The 20,715-nt window shown below is 40.3% G+C and overlaps 1 protein-coding gene across 3 annotated transcripts in view; it reads right to left on the reverse strand.

The window, feature by feature from the left end:
* Positions 1–20,715, reverse strand: part of znf423 (zinc finger protein 423) — a 154,194-nt gene that overhangs the window by 105,705 nt on the left and 27,774 nt on the right. For all 3 annotated transcript variants that reach the window (XM_059506590.1, XM_059506588.1, XM_059506589.1), the window contains one exon: positions 6,068–6,271. In XM_059506590.1, the coding sequence (XP_059362573.1) occupies positions 6,068–6,271 (204 nt within the window). The remainder of the gene's footprint in view (positions 1–6,067; positions 6,272–20,715) is intronic.

Consider the following 20,715-nt stretch of genomic DNA (forward strand, 5'->3'; position numbering starts at 1 on the left):
ATAGGAAAACCTCTCTCTGGACCGCGTTTCTGCTGACTTGACAGTTGAACAATAATAAAAGTGATTTTGTTTAAAAGCTGTCCACAAAAAAACTTCACAAAGTCTCTGTTTATGAGCCATAAACATTTTCAGCACTTTGTGCAATCACGATCTACTTCTAATGCAAAAGTGTTGCTTAAAATATATATGCATTTTACACGCATACACTTTAACAATAAAATAAAACAAAATAATTAAATAAAATAACCCTTAACTTCTAATGATTCCTATTTGATTCAGCAGATTTTAGGGGCCAGTGCATTGGCAATCTTTCCTGCTCAACAGAGACAAGCGGAACGGTTCCAGATTGGCTCCCTGTCGGTGGAAAGGGGGTACTAAACTTCCACTGTAAGAGCATTTTTATTTGTCTCCCCTAACCAAGTCAATATTATTTTCCATGGTTAAAGTGCTTAATTTAATAAATCCTTTCTTCAACATACATAGAGATGTCCAGCCACATTTATTCAAAAAATTATTTCAGCTAATGGCAATAAAATTAATTTAGGGTACTAATATCAGAGTTTGTCCTTGTCCAGCTTTTTTCTCAGCACAGCAAGATCAAGTTACCAACTACTCTCCTCTTTCTCTGTAGGATGAAGAGAGAGGGAAAATGATCTGCAACTTTAATAAGAGTCTTGGCCTCTCTGGATTCAGCTGCCGTCGTGACGACAGGCAGGAGCTGGGGGGTCTTCGGTTGGCCCGGACAGACATACAGATGGATGGATGGAAGGATGGATAAGTTGAAAAGGGATATGCATTCATAGCGTAAAGTGCCCTGGGTGAGTGTGTGTTTAGTGGAAGAATGAAGGGGTGACTGCTCTCTCAAGGGACCGAACCACCCTGAGGCCCCATCACACACCCCCATTACACTTCAACTGCCTGCCAGACACACAACCACCCACCTAGCCTGCCAACAGAGGAGAGAGCACACCGCTCTGTGTCTATAGAAGTAAATGAGTTGGTGTGCATTGAATGTTACAGTCTTAAAGAGAAACAACAAATGGGATACTATTACCATGGGAGAAAAGCAGGAGAAAAATCTGCAGATTTGCCACTGTCATCATTCACAAACTTCTGTGTTAATTTTATAATATATATTTGATTTAAATATTTATTAACTATACTAGTTTTATTAAATACACATTATTAAAACATGCAATAAAATTAAAATAAAAATAAAATTAAGTGCATACAAATTTAATTGAATTAAGTGTAATATTAAAATTAGTTTAATATTTTTTTTATTGAAAATACATTTAATAAACAAAAATAAAAACTTAATGCAGAAAAATACAAAAGTAATTTCAATAATTAAATTAAATATGCTTTTAAATAATATAAAAAATATAAAAATATTTAAATAACCCCAATAATTCCAGCAAAAAACTGTGTTCTGAAAACAAACAAAGAAAATGTTTGCAAGGTAAAAATATCAGAAAATACTGAAACATTGTTAGAATAAATCTTGTGAATATGTAAATAATTAAAATCTGAATCAAACAAGTACATCGCACTGTCAGGCCTGTGGCCTAATGGTTAACGTGTAGGAGTGCAAGTTTGAATCCAGCTGGTGACATTTACTGACCTCATTCCCACTTATTCTACCAATCATTCCCTGTCCTTTCTGACTACACCTATAAATAAAAGTGGCAAAAAGGTCCCAAAAAAAAGAAGCCATTCATCTTCCCACCCTCTCTTTGCTTCTCGGAACAGTGACAGAGAGTGTGAGTGCTGTAGAGCTATTTCTACTGACTACAGACCCCCCCCCCCCCCCCCACCACCTCTCTCTCTCTCTCTCTCTCCCTCAGTCTGTCTCTCTGGAGCGCTTGCTGTTCCCCTCAGTCTTCTGAAGGCGGGTTAATTAGCACTCGCCTCCTATTTGTATCTGACAGGTGGAGAGCCCGCCCCCCCAGCTGACTGACAGCTCTCTCGTTTACCCACACGGTTGCCTGCTTCACTCAACCATTCTCTGGCTTACTCCCCATAGTCTTTCAGTATTTCTCATCCGTTCTCCTACGGCAACACACAACCCGACATTTATTTTCTATAAAGATCGAAATATGAACCGATCAAGTGAGAAATGGGTCAAAGGATGTCATCCAATGAATTTTAATTTCAGCCTAGAAGAGCTCAGCTGCCATGCAGCGGTCACCTCTGTGTGTGCGCGTGCGTATCCGTGCCTTCTGCTCACCCCCTGTCCTGCCACATGAGTTTAGGGAGCTCACAGGGTGGTCAGCACTGCTATATACAAAATATTGTGAAGGTGGACCAATAAAAACTACACATATAACTAAAACCAGGCTGAGAGGACACCTGAACAGGCCTACTGGTGCTGTGGAGTCTAAACTGGGCCTCTTTCTTCGACTGAGCCAAACCCAGGAGGCTATAGGGCCTTCTGTTCCAGACTAGAGAGGGAGGGGTCAGCTGCACAACGCCACAGGGGACATGAGGAAAGGGGGCGAGAGAGAGAAAGAGAGAGCGAGAGAGTGAGGTGAGTGTTGTTAACAGCCAGGGCCCAACCTTGGCCGGTTGCAGGGCAGTGGAGCGGAGCAGCGCAGTGAATGTTCTCCATTTGATCTGAGGTTTTTTCCAAGCACTCCTCAGGGAGCCAGTGTTCCAGATTCCTTCTCCAGTAGAGCCTCCCCTCAGAATCAGCCCACAGTATGACACACACACACATACACACTCATGTTTCACCCACACACAATCACATACTTGTGCACACAAACACTAATCCACACTCATGACCCCGATATATTCACACAGAGACAAATATAAACATACACAAGACAATATGATGTCGTCCAACTGCCAGCAACACACTCACTTACACTGCAATCCTGTAAACAGACATGATATCGAGACGCAGGGTCAATTACACTACCGTTGGGGTCAGTAAAATTAATAAGAAATCAATAAGAAATTTTTGAGCACCAAATCAGCTTTTAAGAATAATTTCTGAAGGATTCTAGAGTAATGGCTGCTGAAAAGTCAGCTTTGTCATCACATAAGTTACATTTTAAAGTATATTAAAACAGAAAAGGGTTACTAAAATTGCAATTATATTTTATAATCGTAACTGTTTTTACTGAATTTTGGGCCAAATGCAGACAAAAGGATAAAAAACAAACTGTAGTGTAAAAAACAGTGATAGCCAAAACTAGAAGTACTAGTAAGTAATTTCTAGAAGTACAACTCAATGTTTATTCAACACAAAAATACAACACTAATAGAGTAACAACACATTAACTTATTCTTAAAAACATACAGTGGGGTCTAAAAGTCTGGGACCGCTACTCAAAATGCTGTAATTTTGCACTTTTATAATGTAACGCATTATATTATGAGCTTAACTTGAGTGAAAAGTTATAAAATAAAACAATAATTTGAACTAGATTAATGTTGCTTTAATGACAGTAGAATTTGAACGGCATGAACTCCACAAGTAAAACTGATGAGGCAGGAACATCTGATTGCAAAATCTGTTTTCTATCATCTATTTTAGATTATCTAGAAATAGTGAAAAATCTTTCATATCTTTTATTCACAACACATCATGTTTCTTTGTTTACATTTAGTCAACTTCTCTAGTTCTAGGCTTAACGAAAAGATTTTGTATCCCAGATTTTCACTTTTGAGCTCCAGTGTAAATCTTGAGCAGAAAGAGAAAGAGTGCACAACAACTTAAAGTGATATATAATACAAAGTAGGAGGAGATGGAAACACTAGGAGTGAATGCAATGGGGGAAGGCAGAGCCAAAGACATTTGGAGGGATGGAAAGGCAGACGTTCCTCGTCTCCAATATCGTCTCCTGTGGAACTCATATTAGCAGTGATCAATGGCAGTGAGGGAGGAGAAGAAAAAGAGAAGTAAGAGAAGGATGGAGGTACAGGCAGAGAAAGACAATAACGGTAGAGATGGGTAGCGATCATATCAGAGGTTATATTATTGTAGAGAAGCTAAATTAGAGGACGGTGCACAAACACGAGACGGACGCGCTCAAACACACATGCAGGCACAAACACATGATGGGATACCAGGTGTAATTCTATAGCCACGGTATCTACTGTTAAGGGAATAGAAATTTCATTTCGTGGCATGGCGTGGCATGGCTGTGCTCGAATATTCCTGCTCTGACGGGCATGCGGTCATAATAATAACTGTAAATTGATAGAGTGGCTTTATGAGCCTTCTGCTGGTGTGCTGATATTGGCCAGGCTCTCCTTGGGGACATGGGAACCATCCACTGCTCTCCACAACATGGCCTCCCTCACACACACACACACACACACACGCACACAAAATGGTGTGTTTGTCCCTTATCAGATGAAGTCACCAGCAGCACGCTACTCTCTCCCCCACTAGACCAGCTCCCAGGAGTGTCAAGAACTTGAAAGGGATTGCAAATGATTTTTTTTTTATTTACTGCTCTTACTATTGTTATTATTATTATTATTATTATTATTATTATCATTATTAGTATTACTTCTAAAAATGATTAAAATGTCCATAATTCTAAATGTAATAATAATACATTTTGATATTAATTTGTTTGATATTAAATGTTTATTTTAAATAATATTAATAATTAGTATTATTACTACTAATAATAATTACTATAATAAAAATAATAATAATGATAAATAGTAATAATAATCATCAGGGATAATATGATTAAATAAAACTTTTAATAAAAATTGTTCAAATTGCTAAAATTACAAAAATAATATTAGATGAAATTGTTGCCTTGGCAATTAAATAAATGAGACTAAAATAAAATAACATTCAATTTGAAATACAAATAAATCAATCCTAAATAGTATTTTTTTTAAAGCACATACAATTTCTAAAAATTAAACAAAAATTAAAATTAAAATATAAAATAAAAGCTTCTTCAAAATATTAATAAAAACTAATATAGTATATATTCCTAAAATGACACTCATAATAAAATAATATAATAATAATCATAATAATAAATCTTAAAAAGTGGAAGAATGTAAACCCCCAGACACAGCACCAGATTATTTTGCAATCTCCAGATCGCACACTCCTTGGAACAACTGCATTTTTTTATTTCATTTCACTCTTTATTTTTCCCCTCCACAATGCAACATGCAGCTCTCTGATGACTCCGAAACTGAGATTGCATCTAAAATCCAGTGCCATGATTTCATTACTTGGTAAGTTGCCAAAATAAAGGAAGGTGATGGAGAAGAGAGTTGTGTCACGCTGTATTGTGTCCCCTCAGAAACATGTGTGCTCTGGTACAATGAGGCCATGGATATTAACAATCCACTAGCATCATATTTTGTGACTTTGAGAATTTTATACAATTGCAAAGACACTGCACGATTATTCAATAAATATAGTACTGCACACGACTGCTGGAGTGACATACTCTTTCTCTCTCTCTATATCTACCTCTCCTCCTCTTCACCTCAGTTTTTATGCTCGTTAAGGAGAGGCCCTTGATTAATCTGCTAGGAAGCAGATGCCCCTGCAGGGCCGCTTTCAGCGTTTCATTAATTACCGCGATTGTAATAACGGCTATTGTGTGCATGTACTGCATGTTAGCTTTAAAACACCACTCTCCTGAGGGACCATACAGACTCCAGAACAGCCAACGGCCTTTGAGTAACCCCACCACCGTGAAAACTATACCAATATGATTTCCATCAGAAATGAGAAATTAAATCTGTGTAGAATTTCTGTGCAAACAGCATAACCACACGAAATTGCAAAAAATAATGACCATTTTCAAGCAGGTTTACCAACCACTCCACCATCTGCCATTGTACAGGATAAACAAGTAGTCTGTCTCACCCATAAATGTAATGCAAAATTATTTTTATTTTTGATAAGTTGCATGATTATTGTAGGTAAAAAGGCTAGTCTTATGCAACAATCATTCATTTATAAGTCTAACTCAAAGTAAACATACAAGAGACACATTAAACTGACACTTCTTCTTTCAAGACAGTGGAGAAACAACACACAAACACACACACACACACACACACAAACCTGCTGGGCAGTGGTTGGTACGGTGCTCTGTCAGGTCTGCCAGACACTCAAAGTCCTGTTGGCAGTTGTCACAGGTGAAGATGGAGTCGTCATCTAAATCCTCCTCTCCCACTCTCTCGTCATGACTGGTCACACTCTGTTCTCCGTCCTCACCCGCCGCCCGGTTCTCCTTTCTATCAGAGTCTCGCTCTGATACTGCTGCATCTATGTATATACACACACACGCACCGCAGAGAGAAAAGGGGCAAGATGTGAAATTGAGGGATTGCTACTGACAGGTGAATCAAACTTTAATAATTATTTCTGGCCTGTTATGTGTTCATTCATGTGCTGATGCAGAGCTTTTGCAAATGTCACGGGCAGCAAAACATACTGTACTTGTCAAAACTTAAATCAATAAAAAAATATATATATAAATACAAGCAGATTGCATCCGGTGTTTGGGAAGCTATTTTGAGACTGCAGGTTGCCGAGACAGAACTTAGGTTTAAACTTAAGTCAAGTTACTTTTTTGAAAAAGTTGTATTCATATACATATTCACACAGACCAATATACATAAATACACACACACACGTTATAAAATCTGAATTCTAAAGCAAACTGAGGGTTGAATAAACTGATTGTGTTGTCAAACTTAATAACTAATGACTAGAAATAAAAAAAAATCTAAATCTAGACATATCATAACATAACATAACTTAACATAAAATGCTATTTGTAGTACAAAATTTATTGTGCAGGAATTCAAATCAGTGTACCATTTTGTACTTCAGCTAATAATCCAAATGAATAACTTGCAAATCTAGATTTGAGGAAGGGAGAGAAAGAAAGACAGAGTAGCATTTAGGATTAACCAATTCACTAGAATGAATCAAAATTTCCAAATGTTACATAAAGAACTCGCTCTACAAATCGACATTTGAGAGAGAGAGAGAAAGAGAGAATAGAATTTAAGATGAACCAATTCACTAGAATGAATCATACATTTAAATGCTGCATATGAGGTAAAGAATCATTTACAAGAAACAATTCACCTGAATCAATTCAACTTCCCAATGCTTTATTTGAAGTCACTAATTGAGTAATTGATAGAAAATGCAATATGTTACTGGAAAACCCCCACTGTTAAAAATTACCTAAAACAGATCAATTTTCTCAGCCTATCAGCATAACTCCCAACCCTAAGTGTGTCTAGTCAGAGTCAAAACTTCATCAAAAGCTCCCATGAGCCACTAGACTGAAGTGTAAGAGAGGGGCCAGAGGCTTTGAGAGCCGCTTGAGCGTGAGCCACCCAGTCGCTCATGGCACATAGTAAGGACCAGTGGAGAAATCTTCCACTGCAATCCTCCTTCCGCCATTGTGGCTCCATTTTCACACCTTATTATCACATTAAAGGCTCTACGCTGAAAGGACTACACACGAGACTGGAGGAAGAGGGAGGAGAGAGCAAGATTGAGTGAGAGGGAAAGAGAGAGAGACCGAGGAAGAGAGACAAGGCGGCGTACAAAATGTGGGGTGGTAAGAGATTGCGAGACGGAATGAGAGCAAAGAGAACCTGATAAGACTGATCCAAATTAAGACACAAAGGCCCCCGTCACACCTGCCATTGACATGCGCTTTTGGTGGTTGGATCACAATCGGATAGCACTTGACCACTTTAAAAGCCATGTGATTGCGTTGTGATTACCTAGACCCCATATGGAGGGGTACCATTCTGACCACACTCTGCAAAAGTGTCAATGCTAATATGTTTTTTGTTATCCGCATATGACACAAATAATATATAATAAAATCATTCAAATTCACCTTTTTATGATTTGACTGCAAGATAGCATTGAGAACTGCAGATGGATAAAACCAAAACCCTACAGAGAGATATATATATCTGTGTGTGTGTGTGTGTGTGTGTAAAACGGAATAAAAGATCTGTAGCTACTTCTGTTTCATCAACAACATAGGGCAAACGATCAGGTAACCTGAATTTATAATCAATTATACACTACACTTTAAATCTCTTGTTTCAATCCCTAAATCCGCGCTCATCTCAATCCCAGTCTATCCAAACTCAAGGGAGTATTAAAAAAAATTTTTTTTTCACTTTTATTCCCTAATAGCATCCTTCACTATGGCAATGTATCTAAACGCAATAGCGCACAACAGAAATGACTGAATTATCCATCAATGTTTTTAAAATGTGTTAAATGATGGAACGTGTTTAGTTAACGCAACTTCTGATGCAATACGCAACCAGTTTTCCATTTCACATGTATGTTTGACCGGCTCCAATACACTGAAATTTAAAAGAATATGAAACGTTACTGAATAAAAGAAATCAAACAGGCAGAAAAAAAACAACATCGGCAACAAGGGAAACTAAGGAGCTTAGAAAAAAAAGAGCAGGGAAAGAAGGAAGCGTGAGGGCAGAGGGAGCGGTAAAGAGGAGGGAGGAAGTGGGGGCCGGAGAGAGGGAGGGCTGCTCACCGGCTCCCCCGGGCTTAACATCCTGTCTAATCATCCTGGACTTGTGCAATCAGAGAGAAGCAGGAGGTGGCCATTCCTGTGCTCCACACATTCTGATCAGCTCTAATTTGGCCAGGCCTGGCGCTGCATTACACCGCGCCGCAGCAGCTCACGCTAATGGGGCCTGCGGATCGGAGCCCGGCCAGAGGAGAGCCTGGGCCTCGCTTTGGGCCCCTGCCCAGTCCGGATTGCAGGTGGAGATCGGTGGGGGGGGGCTCGGTATCTGGAGGGGCATTTGGATAAGGAAGCGTCGAGGTGCTCTAGTTTATTTCGCCCCCCACCAGAGCAGAGGGTAGAGAGGTGGGGGTGAAGGTGGGGGCGTCGTGGTGGTTTGGAGGGTGGTGCAGGCTGGGCGAAGGGGTAGGAGGGGTATGGCCATCTGTCCAGTGGTGAGAACACCGTCTGGACAGGGAGGAGAACGGCCCCTAACTGACACTACACTGATAGAGCCCTGAGCAGCGGTTACACACATACACACACCAGCAAACACACAAAAGGTGCATTAACTACACTATTTCATCCATGAGAGCTTCTAATCTCGGGGAAAATGGATGGTGGCAGTAACCCTCGAACATTCCCTACCTCTCCTCACTCAATCACACACACACACACACACACCCTGATTCCCCCAGGTACCCTCATGCCAGAGGTACAGGCACTGCCAACCAAGGCACATGCCAGCACAACCTGCTACCATGGCAACGAGGGAGAAGCAGGAGGGGACCTTTCCCTACCCTTCTCCTCTCTCCATCCCTCCATCTCTCCAGTCATAAGCGGGGCTTGCTGGCATACATAGAAACAAGGATAAAAGAGGCCGGCGGAGCACTCGACGCCGCTAACCTGCCTTTTAAACTTCTCCATCCTTCTTTTTCATTCTCTTTTTGCATCTTCCTTTCATTACTCGGTCTTTTCCCCCTCCATTCCTGTAAGCGTATGCCCTCTCAGGAGGGAAGAGGGGAGGGGAGTCTCTAGAGGGGGCCCTCCAGAACACACTCCATTAGAGTGCAGGGCCACCGTCATTACAGGGCTCCATTTCTCTCTCTGCAGTGGAAGATTGATACACACGCATCACGCATCATGCACCTCAGCTGCTGTCGTTCCACCTCCGACCGCGGCCTTGACAAACACACACGAGCGCAAACTCGTGCATAAACACGATGCACGGTGTGAAGAGAGGCTGATGGACATTGGGTGGGGCAGGGGTCGAGGTGAGGTCCGTGAACGTTTCGAGACTGCGGTTCACCCAAAGCGCCTCCCTTTTTATTTTTGAGCATTTGACGGTTGAAATTTTTAAAGGGATAGGATACGCAAAAAATAACCCTCACCAATGTTTTTGCCATATGACTTTGTTCTGTGAGAAAAATGGAAGACTGTTATCCATAATCTTTTGCTTACATTTATGATAAAATGGGAACTTCAAAAAGGACACAAAAGACCACAAAAGTACCCTAAAGGTGGTCTAATGAAGCCATACAAAACATTTTTACACCAAAAGACAAATATTTTAGTTTTTACTGATGTTCTTCCCTTAATCATTGGTTCTACGAGTCTAATTTATGAACAAATCATTCAGACTAATTCTGAAAATTGAATCGAATAATTTTAACGAACAATCCATTGATTACATTTTAACCAGTTTTTCACAAAAAAAAAAAAAGTTATATTATACTTGGAATTTAGCATGAGTCATTATGGATTACACTTTTGGTACTTCTATTCGTTTTTGTGTCCTTTTTGAAAGTTGAGAACTCCAGTTTCAATTGTAGCTGGACTGAAAAGAATTAAAAAAACACATTTTTCATTTTCTGTTCCTAAGAAGAAAGAAAGCCATACAGCTTTCAACATGAGAGCAAGTAATGACAGATTTTAGCTAGACTTTCCATTTACCACCCTCACAGGCAAAACCTAGAAGTGACTTAAGGTCAAGGCAAACAAGCTAAGCAGAATCATTCTGAATCAGAGCGCTGTTTTTAAACACAGACTGACTGTGGCATGGTCAATCTCAATGAAATCTGGGCTGTTGAGAATACCATCCAACGAGACTAATGATTTAAAAAAATGTCATTCAAAAGAAATGTTTTTTATGCTCTCTGATATATTCCTAGTGCTCAAATAATTCTCCGCTCTGCTCCATTCTCCACTAACATATATCTGCAGCACGCACCACTTCTCACAGAAACCGTGCTGCTATTTTTGTTTCATTTCTGCAATAGCTGTCAAGCTAGCAAGTCTGTGGTAAGTGAGCTGCTATCTGTGTTGTTAATGTAGTAGAAATGTAGTAGTAGCGACATAATGTGGTGTTTAATATTTTTATAATGTTGTGCTTCAGGTGGGCTGTTGTGGTTCAAATGAGTATGGGGGGCAATTTTGTCCCTTCAGTGTCCTTTTGCAATGAGTTGGAGGACAGACACACACTCGTGTACCTCACAACAGGGCCTAGACTCCCTCTACTGTGAGAGGGCTAGGTGAGAAACAAGCCAAAGAGACACAACGCTACTGTGTGTGCGTGTTTGGTGAGGGTTACTGAGTGGACAACAGTGTTGCAAACTTGATTGAAAGCTCCATTTATCAGAGTAGAAATGATTACTGCAGTTTTTGAGAATAATAACCTTGCTATTTTGATGACAAAGACTTCACTTAATACACACACACACACAGACTTTGCCGTCCCAGGTGGCGAACACTTTCCACCCCACATTTGTTCATGTATGTGAGAGAGTATTTTATCAATACTTTAAGTTAGGGTGCGTGCTGTTGTCCTCTTTCATGTGCAAGAGCATGTGTTAATGAGTGTTTGGGGGTCCTCAGCAGGGGATGTGCCCGAAGCCCACCTCACGCTCTCACAGCCAGCTGGAGCCCATGTCCCTCACTCAGCGGGCCATTATCTCTAAGAGACAGCCTGTCCCAGCACCAAAAACTCACGCACAAACACATTTACCCACCATAAACCTACACAACAGATACAAACAAAATAAACGCACTACGCAAGGGTATTATAAACGTACAACCAACACACACACAAATTCACTCTTAATTAACAAACTAACTCATTATTCTCAAAAAGTGAGTGTGTACATAATTGTATAGTTCTGTAAGAGCTACACATCTGCTTGGTGCTCAAATTGGACTCAAGTCTAGCTAGTCAGTATAGACCTTTTTCACATTTCATCATAGTTGGGTTAACTTTGAAAGCAGACAGAGACTGATAACGGCAGTCAGAAGAGAGAACAAAATCAAATTTACCGACCCTCCCATAGACGCTGCATTAAAAACACCCTCGCATTAACATTAACTAGTTTTTCTGTAATTTGATACATATGTAATATAACACAAAATATTGTGTTATAAATATACATATATTTTTTTTTTAATCAAAGTATAAAAACTTTGAGGATTTACGATGCTGATGACCGTTGAAATGCATCATCTCAGTCTTTAGACATAACCATTTTCACATTCGTAAAAAGTTGTCTCAAAAATAGCTATAGCAGTTTTTAACAGAAGAAATATTCATATTCATACGTTACAAAGTAATTCAATGGTGCTCAAGAGTTGCAGTCATTAAATGCAGTCCCAAAGGCATCCTTTCTAAAAATGGTAGATTGCATGTTCTAATGCAAAAGAAAAAAATATTAATATTCATAAAGCTTGGCCAACTTTTTAAACCACATGCACTTACAACATGGTCTGACTGAAAGTCTGATTTGAGCAGTTCATTATCATTGTATATTAATGATTGTTTTTCCTTATGATATTGTATAATATTCATAGGTCTACTAATAGCCCTTTCTTATTCTTTATATTAAACAGGGTTGTGTTTGTTTTTCATAAGGTTGAGCCTCAGGTCATGAATGTGTGAGATAGTGGGCATGGTTTGGGCGGGGGGTGGGGGTGGGGGGTTTTGCTACAATCGGCAAGATACCAAACCCACCCCACACACTTTCTCTCTCAGGAAAGACAAACAGCCATGTTTGTGTGGGGTAATTAGATGAGGAGCAGTGAATTAGCAGAATCCACAGAGCAGTCATGTTGCCGAGCACAGCCCTGCCTTACAGGGACCTGCTAATTACCCCTTGTTAGGTTGATATGTTGTTTTTTTGCCCGTTTGCCCTTAATGGACACCGCAAGGCATCCTCCTGACCGACGGGAGGAACAACAAAATGGTAAAGCGACAAAAAGGATCAAGAAGATGCTTTAGTACCACTAAGCGTCCACAGATCTAACTGCACAACTATGTTGTCTTTCTAATCTCCCACCGTGCACAATATACAATATACAGTAACTCAGCTAAAACATTTTGAGACCTTAGCTAGGGAACTATGTCTGCGCCACTGTGTCTGCTCTTAGTTATGCTGTACCATGTGCGTTTAAGTGCAATAGAATGTATGTTTGATTATTTCAAAGTACAAAAAGGGGAAATCCACATTTGAGGTCATACTCGAGTCATGCGATGGAGAGAAGAAAGCAGGAGACAGAAAAAGAGATCATAAGAGTAATTGTTTGTGTCGTATAAGTGACAGGAGGCAAGAAAAGCTATACACACATCAGAATACAACTGATGCCCCAACAAAAGAATGAGTGCTGTGCTGCACTGGAAAAATATTAGCTCCAACTTCAACAAGACTTTTTTCCCTATGAAAACATTAAAGCACAAAGCTGTCTTTCAACTACACCACAAATACACACACACACGGACACACATTTGAACCAGACGTGGCCAAATGTAAACCAGATCAAGGCTGCATTAGTCAGAGACCAAAGGAATTGTAGTGCTGCTCTGAGCTCGATTAGAGATGTCTGATCTCATCACATGAACACAGCCTACCTGTCAAAATCCATCGCTCATCCCGTCCCTGAAAACTGGCACAGACACGCTCTCTGATAGAAAACATTATTGATGTAGGACTGCGTCAAGACACAATGGAGAGGCGATCCAGGGTTTAATATGGACTCCACGGCACCAGCACCTTCAAACAACGACAGATTTGCACACTATCATACCTTAGGGGTATACTGTACAGTCCATGCAGAACAGTTATATGTAATGATTGTTATAATACTAAAGAATACTACTAGAATTTTCACAATATTTAACATCAGTTTGAACAACAGCTACTATGCTACTGAATATACTCTTATTTATTTATACTGGTTAGAGTTAAATATTAATTTTAACACTAACAAAGTAAAACTGAACAATAGCATGTAGCTGTTTTGTCAAAATGAACTCAAGTAAATTGTATAAAATAAAATGTGTAAAATCTAATTGATTAATCTGCTTTTTTTTGTGCTTTTTTTTAAGATTATTAGCATCGGCCACCAATCTTGCCATTTATGGAGCATATATATTGATAAATATACTGGTCAGTCTGTCCCCCATAAATTACCATGAGCCATAGGGCTGGGTGATATCACAATAGTTTGTTTTCATATCAGTCGATATCGATAATTATCACAATAAATGTCCCTTTTTTTTAGTTTCCGCTTTAGTTTTTAAGTTTAAAGACAGATTTTTGCTCCAAATTTAAAGTTGTAGAAATCAAATAGTTACTTGTGGTTTTAATTTACTCTTTATGGTCAGAACATGTCAAACAATTCATGTTTTTGAATTCTTTACACTTTTCCCATCATTTTCCTTAAAATAAAAATATTAAAATCACAGAAAATACTTTAATCATGTTCTATAACTCCTTTAGTACATTTAATACATGTCTATATTTAATAATACAATAAAATTGGACACGAATTCCAATGTTTATGACAATACCATGGTGTTTTTAGTCTCATTACAGTAAATTAAGGTCGATTTGTTGACTGAAAAGCCTAAACACAGTGTTTCTCCTGTTTGTCAGCGCTGTTTCATCTGCCTTTAAACTCATTTAAATCAGCGGGTCATTTGTGTTGTTCGCTGAATCTCACAGCGCTGTTTAGTGTTTGCGGGCCCGAGTAAACTCATCTGTTCTGGTGAGATCGCGCTGCAATGCTATTCTTCTTCTTCTTTTGTTTATTGGCAGATCGCACCAGTTCCCGCCTTGCGTTGCTGTTTGAGCGGATAAACGGTCTGTGTGTCACGGTTCAAATGAGTCGCGCATTTCGCTTTTGGCACATAAACATTATATTGAACATTTATCGAACTCTTCATATCGTTTTATCGAGGAAAATTACATTGCAATAATTATCGCTATCGATTTTTCGCTCAGCCTTACCATGAGCAATTATATAACCCATGTTGGCTGACCACTAGCTATAAGGCCACATGTATGGTACATCTACATCCGCACTGTGCGTACTCCAGTGTGGAGTTGGGACAAGGGCCCCTAATGGCCCAGCGCTTGAGCAGGTGCAGTGCATGCACGTGGTCTCTCGGGGGAGTGCAGGGCCTAACGCGGTAAACATGGGACCTATTTAAAGCAAGCAGGCCTCTCTCTCTGGCTCTGCTGGCCTCCGCTAGCTGTTTCCACAATACCGCACTGCCCCTTGGGACCCCCGCTTGCCAGTCACACTGTACCAGTCTCCCCTCCTCTAGAGACCCAGCACCCAATGCTTGTGCACCCAGACAAAAAAAAAAAGACAAAAAAAGTTGGAGATGATGAAAGAGTGCGTCATGGAAGGATGGGAATTAAATCACAGAGACCACAAACAGCCGTACAGCTGCTTACCGATGCCATCACCTGTTCCAGCCCGTGCTTCAAAAGTCGACATGCGAATGTGCGAGCCTCACATACACACTACGACGCGGAAATATACATGCGTGGCGACATGCTAATGCATACACAAGCAAAAACGCACACCTCCTCTTCACACATTAAAACTGTTTTCCTGTCGCTGCCTTGGGGAAATTAAAAATATATTATGGACCTCCAGAGGTTCGTGCAAGGAGATGAAGAAAAATAGAGAGGGACACAAATGAGAGAGCGAGACAGACAGCGAGACATGAACGGAGAGAGAGGAAGACACACAAAATCACTTGAGGGTTAGAGAGATGGATCTCTTGGTTGTGTCCTCTTTTCTAAACTGCCCACTGCATCATGGAGAAAGAAGGCCATTTTGGGGCTACAATGTAGCTGACGGTCATCATTGCTCCTGTCCTCCTCTCACCCTCCCCTCCTCTCATCCCTCGTTCCCAGTCACCAAACGGAGAATGCATGGCTGAATCCTGCTCAGGTTAGATTCCAGAGGGGACAGAGCATGTGCAGGGACCAGGAGACTGACTGATATTTCACTCTGTCTGCGAGTGTGTGTATACACACACAAAAATCATCTAAAAGATCTTGCCAATCCTCTGGTTCTCAACAGTTGCTTCGGTAGGTCCAAACAAAAAATGGTCAGTTATGAGCCAAACCGAACTACTGCTAGCCTAATCAGTCTAATGTTTTGTAGTGATTCAAATACGACAGCAAGATTATATACTGAACTGGCTCTAGTAATTCTGTATGAATGACTTATGACAGGCCTGAAAACATCAAACAAATCAATGTAAATATTTTACACTTTACATAATAAATGCTATCATGGAGTTGAATGATTAAAAAAAATCATTATTATTGTTCACCGACTAAAATATATAAATATTTTAGCTGCATTTATTTGATTAAAAAATACAGTAAAAACAGTACTATTGGTAAATATTATAAATTTACTTGTTTTCTATATTAAATTAAAATTTCTTATCTTATCTTAGTTCTATGTTTTTACAGGAATTTGACAAATAGAAAGTTCAAAATAACAGCATTTATTTTAACTTTATTAGAATTTTTTTGTAACCGTAAAGTCTTAGCTTTCACTTATTATCATATTAACGTATCCTTGCTAAATAAAAATAAAAATATTAATCTCTTTAAAAAAAAAAATCACTCACTGCTGTCAAAATTTTGTGGAATGAAAAAAAAAAAAGTATAAAAAAAAAAAAAATAGTCATTTCATGTAAATGCCCCTCAAGAAAGGCATCTGACTAAGGTCAGTTGAACCCAAAAGTCAATTTATTATACAGGCCTTTCCTTAACATTGATTAGTTAGCTAATCATTCAGGCAAACTGCAAATGAGTATTTTTGAAAATACAGCATGAAAATGTGTCATTATGTCCCAAAAAAAGACTAAATTGATTTCTTGTTTAATATACATTTAAACTGGAGCCAATTAAAAAGTTGGCAAATAACAATCTGAACTTCTGGCCCAACCAAGCCTCCAAAAACAGCTCTGCTCTGTACTGCACTGACTGCAGAACATACCTTTCTTTCTCCCTCTTTCATTCTGGCCTCGACAAAAGTTTAATGTGTGCCGAGTTTGACAGCAGAGGCTATTAAGAGGGTCATAAATAGGACTGGTTCGGTGACCTGCTGCCAAATAAAACCAGAATACAACAGCTCCCTTTCTGCCTGAGGAATACACAGGTGACCAAAAAGCTCACATTACGGGTGAGGTCACAATGACTCGCCCAGTGTGGGTGAGACCAAGGGAGAGCAGACGGAGCCATCCGATTGGCTGCGTTAAGAGGTCCTGCAGGCCCACCAATAGCTGAGGGAGAAAATGAATAAAATAATTCAATTCAAGATCATTACAACCCCTATCGGCCAGCACACAGGGATATGAGCAGCCTTTTTCCACAATGAATCATAGTCGGGGACATGCACACAAATTGGGTGCTTGTGTGCGTCGATGTGTGTGTGAGTAATAATGTACTTGATCCCTGCAAATGTGCGTCAGACGATGTCCTATATGTTGACAAAGCAACGTCTCTAGGGCTATTGTTTCAAAGTGTGCATGTTTGTGTCTGTGTGTGTGAATGCATCCAAAAGCACCGCTCCAGCTCTTTGACAGGAAGCAGGAAAAACAATGCTCAACTTCACAGCTCCGATGGCACTTATAAAAAAACAATTCCCCCTCCCTGCTCCATCTTACGAAAAATGACAAGCGTCTGCATCTGTCTCTATAAACTCTCGTTCTTCCTCGTCTTCCTTTCCTTCGACCAACCCCCACCCCCCCTCCCCACCACCATCTCCCTGAGTCTCCAGTGTCAGACCTGGCTCATTTTCTCTCTTTTCTCCTTTCCTTCTCTTCTTCCCCTCTGGGCCAGGGAGGGACGGGTTGTTTTTCTATCTCAGGGAGCACAGGGTGGAGAGAGAAAGAGAGAGAGAGAGAGAGAGGGAAATGGGGGGTGTACCTCCGGCCCGCTCCCCCAGCGGGACAGACCAAAGGGGCCTCAATCAGGTCCTTGGGGGCCTGCGGGTGGGGGGGCGGGGATCTAACTCTTTCCTTTAACCTCTCTACCCCTTAATTCCAACCCCCCCGCAGCACTCGCTCCAAACTCAGCGCACATTTTCCACCGAGGGGGGGGGGGGGGGTGGCGAAGTGAATTTAATACCAGGAAAAGCCTGCCAGTGTCCTTGTCGACATCATTTCCTAGGGAATAAAGGGAAGGAAGGTTTTTTATCTTTTTAAATAAGAGATGGCGAGCGGCCCCCTGAGCCCCAGCACAGCAGCACAAACAAACACAGGAGAGAATATGGATAGGGGGAAGGGATTCAGAGAAAGAAGGAAAAAAAAGGGAGACAAAGAGGAAAGAGAAAGGGAAAAAGATGAGGTGATGCGGAATGCGACCAAGTCCACCCGGAACAGAGGTGGGGAAAAAAGGCTTATTAGCACGAGCAAATGGGGTTACGGCACGAAAAATGAAGGAGAGAGGGATGACGGGAGGAGTTGAGGAGGAGAAGCAGGGAGGAAGTGCGGAGGGTTTAGCGAGAGCCCAGGGACTCCCCTTCCTGCTGTATCTCACACACGCAGCACTTTGCAGCCACCCAGGACCTCAGTCAGCACCCCTCCAGCACTCCCTCAGAGCCGGTTAGGAGGGGCCCGCGTCATCCCCTCAGGCCCCCGGGGGCCACTCTCTCTTACTCCCTTCTCTCTGCTGAGCTCACCAGGATGCAACACTCACATACACTCACAAAAGTACAAACACACACACTCTCCATATCTGACTTCAGTGATTTTAATACCCTTATGAGCAATAAGTTTCCAATAAAGGCTATATATTATTTTACTTAGGCCTTTTTAGACATGTTTATTGATAGGAATACTAGAGGAATGACAGGAAATAATGGGGAGAAGGGGGAAAGGGTCCGGGAAATGGCCTCAATTGCATATCAATAACATCAGATCCCATAAAGATTCATCCAGTCGGGAATTAAATAGATATATTTTTGTGTTTTTCTGCATTTTGAAGTCTTAAAGTGCAGGCACATTTACTGTTGCTCAAACAATATTTCCTAGACAGAATCTAGTCAACAGTAATCCACATGATCTGGAGTTAGATCGCAACTTTAAAATGATCCAAGAAATCTATTTATCTTCTAAATACACTTCCCTGCACAAAAACGTTTGCCTTTGAAGTATTTTATTAAAATATCTTAAAACAAGTTTACTTTTTGCCTGTCAACACCCCCTCCTGCCACTAAACGGTCATATAGAAACCACTTTTCACAATCCAATCAAATCTCAACAGGTGAATGCTATCACATCCCTCCCTACTGTATCCTGTATCTTTCAGTGCAAGGACTAATTCATTCATAATCCAAAACAAAATGCACAGCTGTGTAGAGCTGAAACAACGAATCGATTTAATCGATTAAAATCGATTATTAAAATAGTTGTCAACTAATTTAGTCATCGATTCGTTGCTAAATAACTTTTATTTGCCGTAAGCGGCTCATTTCGCGCATATTTCAAATCTGCGGTGACCAAAGTGTGGCAGTAATGAGCCACCGGAGGTTTTACTCAGCCAGTACAGCAGGAGAAGTAGCGAATAGCCAATAGCTGGCCTCGTTTTATGTCACGTGCTTCCCGAACAGCGTCTCTGCAGCATTCAGCGTGATGTGGGAGAACTGTACTTTGAGCCTTTAAAAAAGAAGAGTAACCTGTAAACTCTGCACTACTGAACTGTTTAAGGGGACGTTCACATATCGCGTCTTTTGCGCGCTCAAGTTCGTTATTTCCAACACCGCACCGCATCGAGTTAAAAACATTTAAACTTTTCAGAATGCGGCAAGCGCACCGCGGGTCATGTGACAAGAACTAACCAATCAGCTTCATCCTTTCCCATAACAACGTTAAAAGCTCAGTCAAGATGAAAGGAACAGCTGATCATAGTGGTATATGGATTTCCATTTTGAAATAAATTTAGTAGCAGAGCTACTGCAAGCGATGTTTTGAGCATCAAATCCATTTATCCTTTGCTGAAATTTCCGCGTCTTCAAGGAGAGAGCACGTCATGGTTGCTTAGCAAAGGCAGATGCCTCAGGGGCGCTTCTGCCCGAGCGCTTTGGAAAGAAGGAGAAAGCGGTGCGCCTAGCGTTTTCCACGTGTTTTTAGGCGCGATTTGTGAACGGCCCCTAAGACTTTCATTTGTGCAGATTCTCCAGTACAATGTTGTTTGCAAATGTTTAGTCGTAAAAGCTGAGAACATTGCTTTTTAAAAGTTAACATTTAAAGCTTTACAAACATGTTCTGTGATCAGTTTGTCGTTTACCAGTTCAAAATTCAGTCTTGCAGCCTAATTATGACTGAATGAGAGAGGTAAATGTTTAAAGATATTTGAAATGCACTTTTTTTCTAAGTATTCACCGCTCTTTTTCACACAGCAGGTTTTTTGTGTGTGTCCGATTTTTTTTTCTGGACAACCTTCTGATGGATTTTACTTTAAATTGTGAATTCCATTCAGGTTTCATGCCATTAGCACTTTATTCGAAGGATTGTTTACAATTTCACAGCATAAGCTATAAAGCTGTTTCCCAGTAAATAATAAAATACAATGCACTGCAATTTTATTCTGTTTTATTCTTATTCTTCGTGAAAATATGTTCTGAAAGATTCCTTAATAAGCTTTGTTTGGGATGTTAAACTACTTTAGGAGCTCTAAGGAGTGCCATGGTGAAAACATTATTTGAAATCTACTTGTGAAATTTGCTAGAGTATGGGTCAGTGTTCTGATTGCAGAAGAGTTCGACAAAGGATTACTAACACATAATAAAACAACTCCAGGTATATTTTTGATGAGGATATGACAGTGCAAAATGGTTAAAATCTCTTAAAAAATCTATGCTGAAGGATAAAGACCATTTATGAATAATTTAC

The sequence above is a fragment of the Carassius carassius genome, chromosome 23, assembly GCF_963082965.1.
Source record: "Carassius carassius chromosome 23, fCarCar2.1, whole genome shotgun sequence".
Taxonomy (NCBI): Eukaryota; Metazoa; Chordata; class Actinopteri; order Cypriniformes; family Cyprinidae; genus Carassius; species Carassius carassius.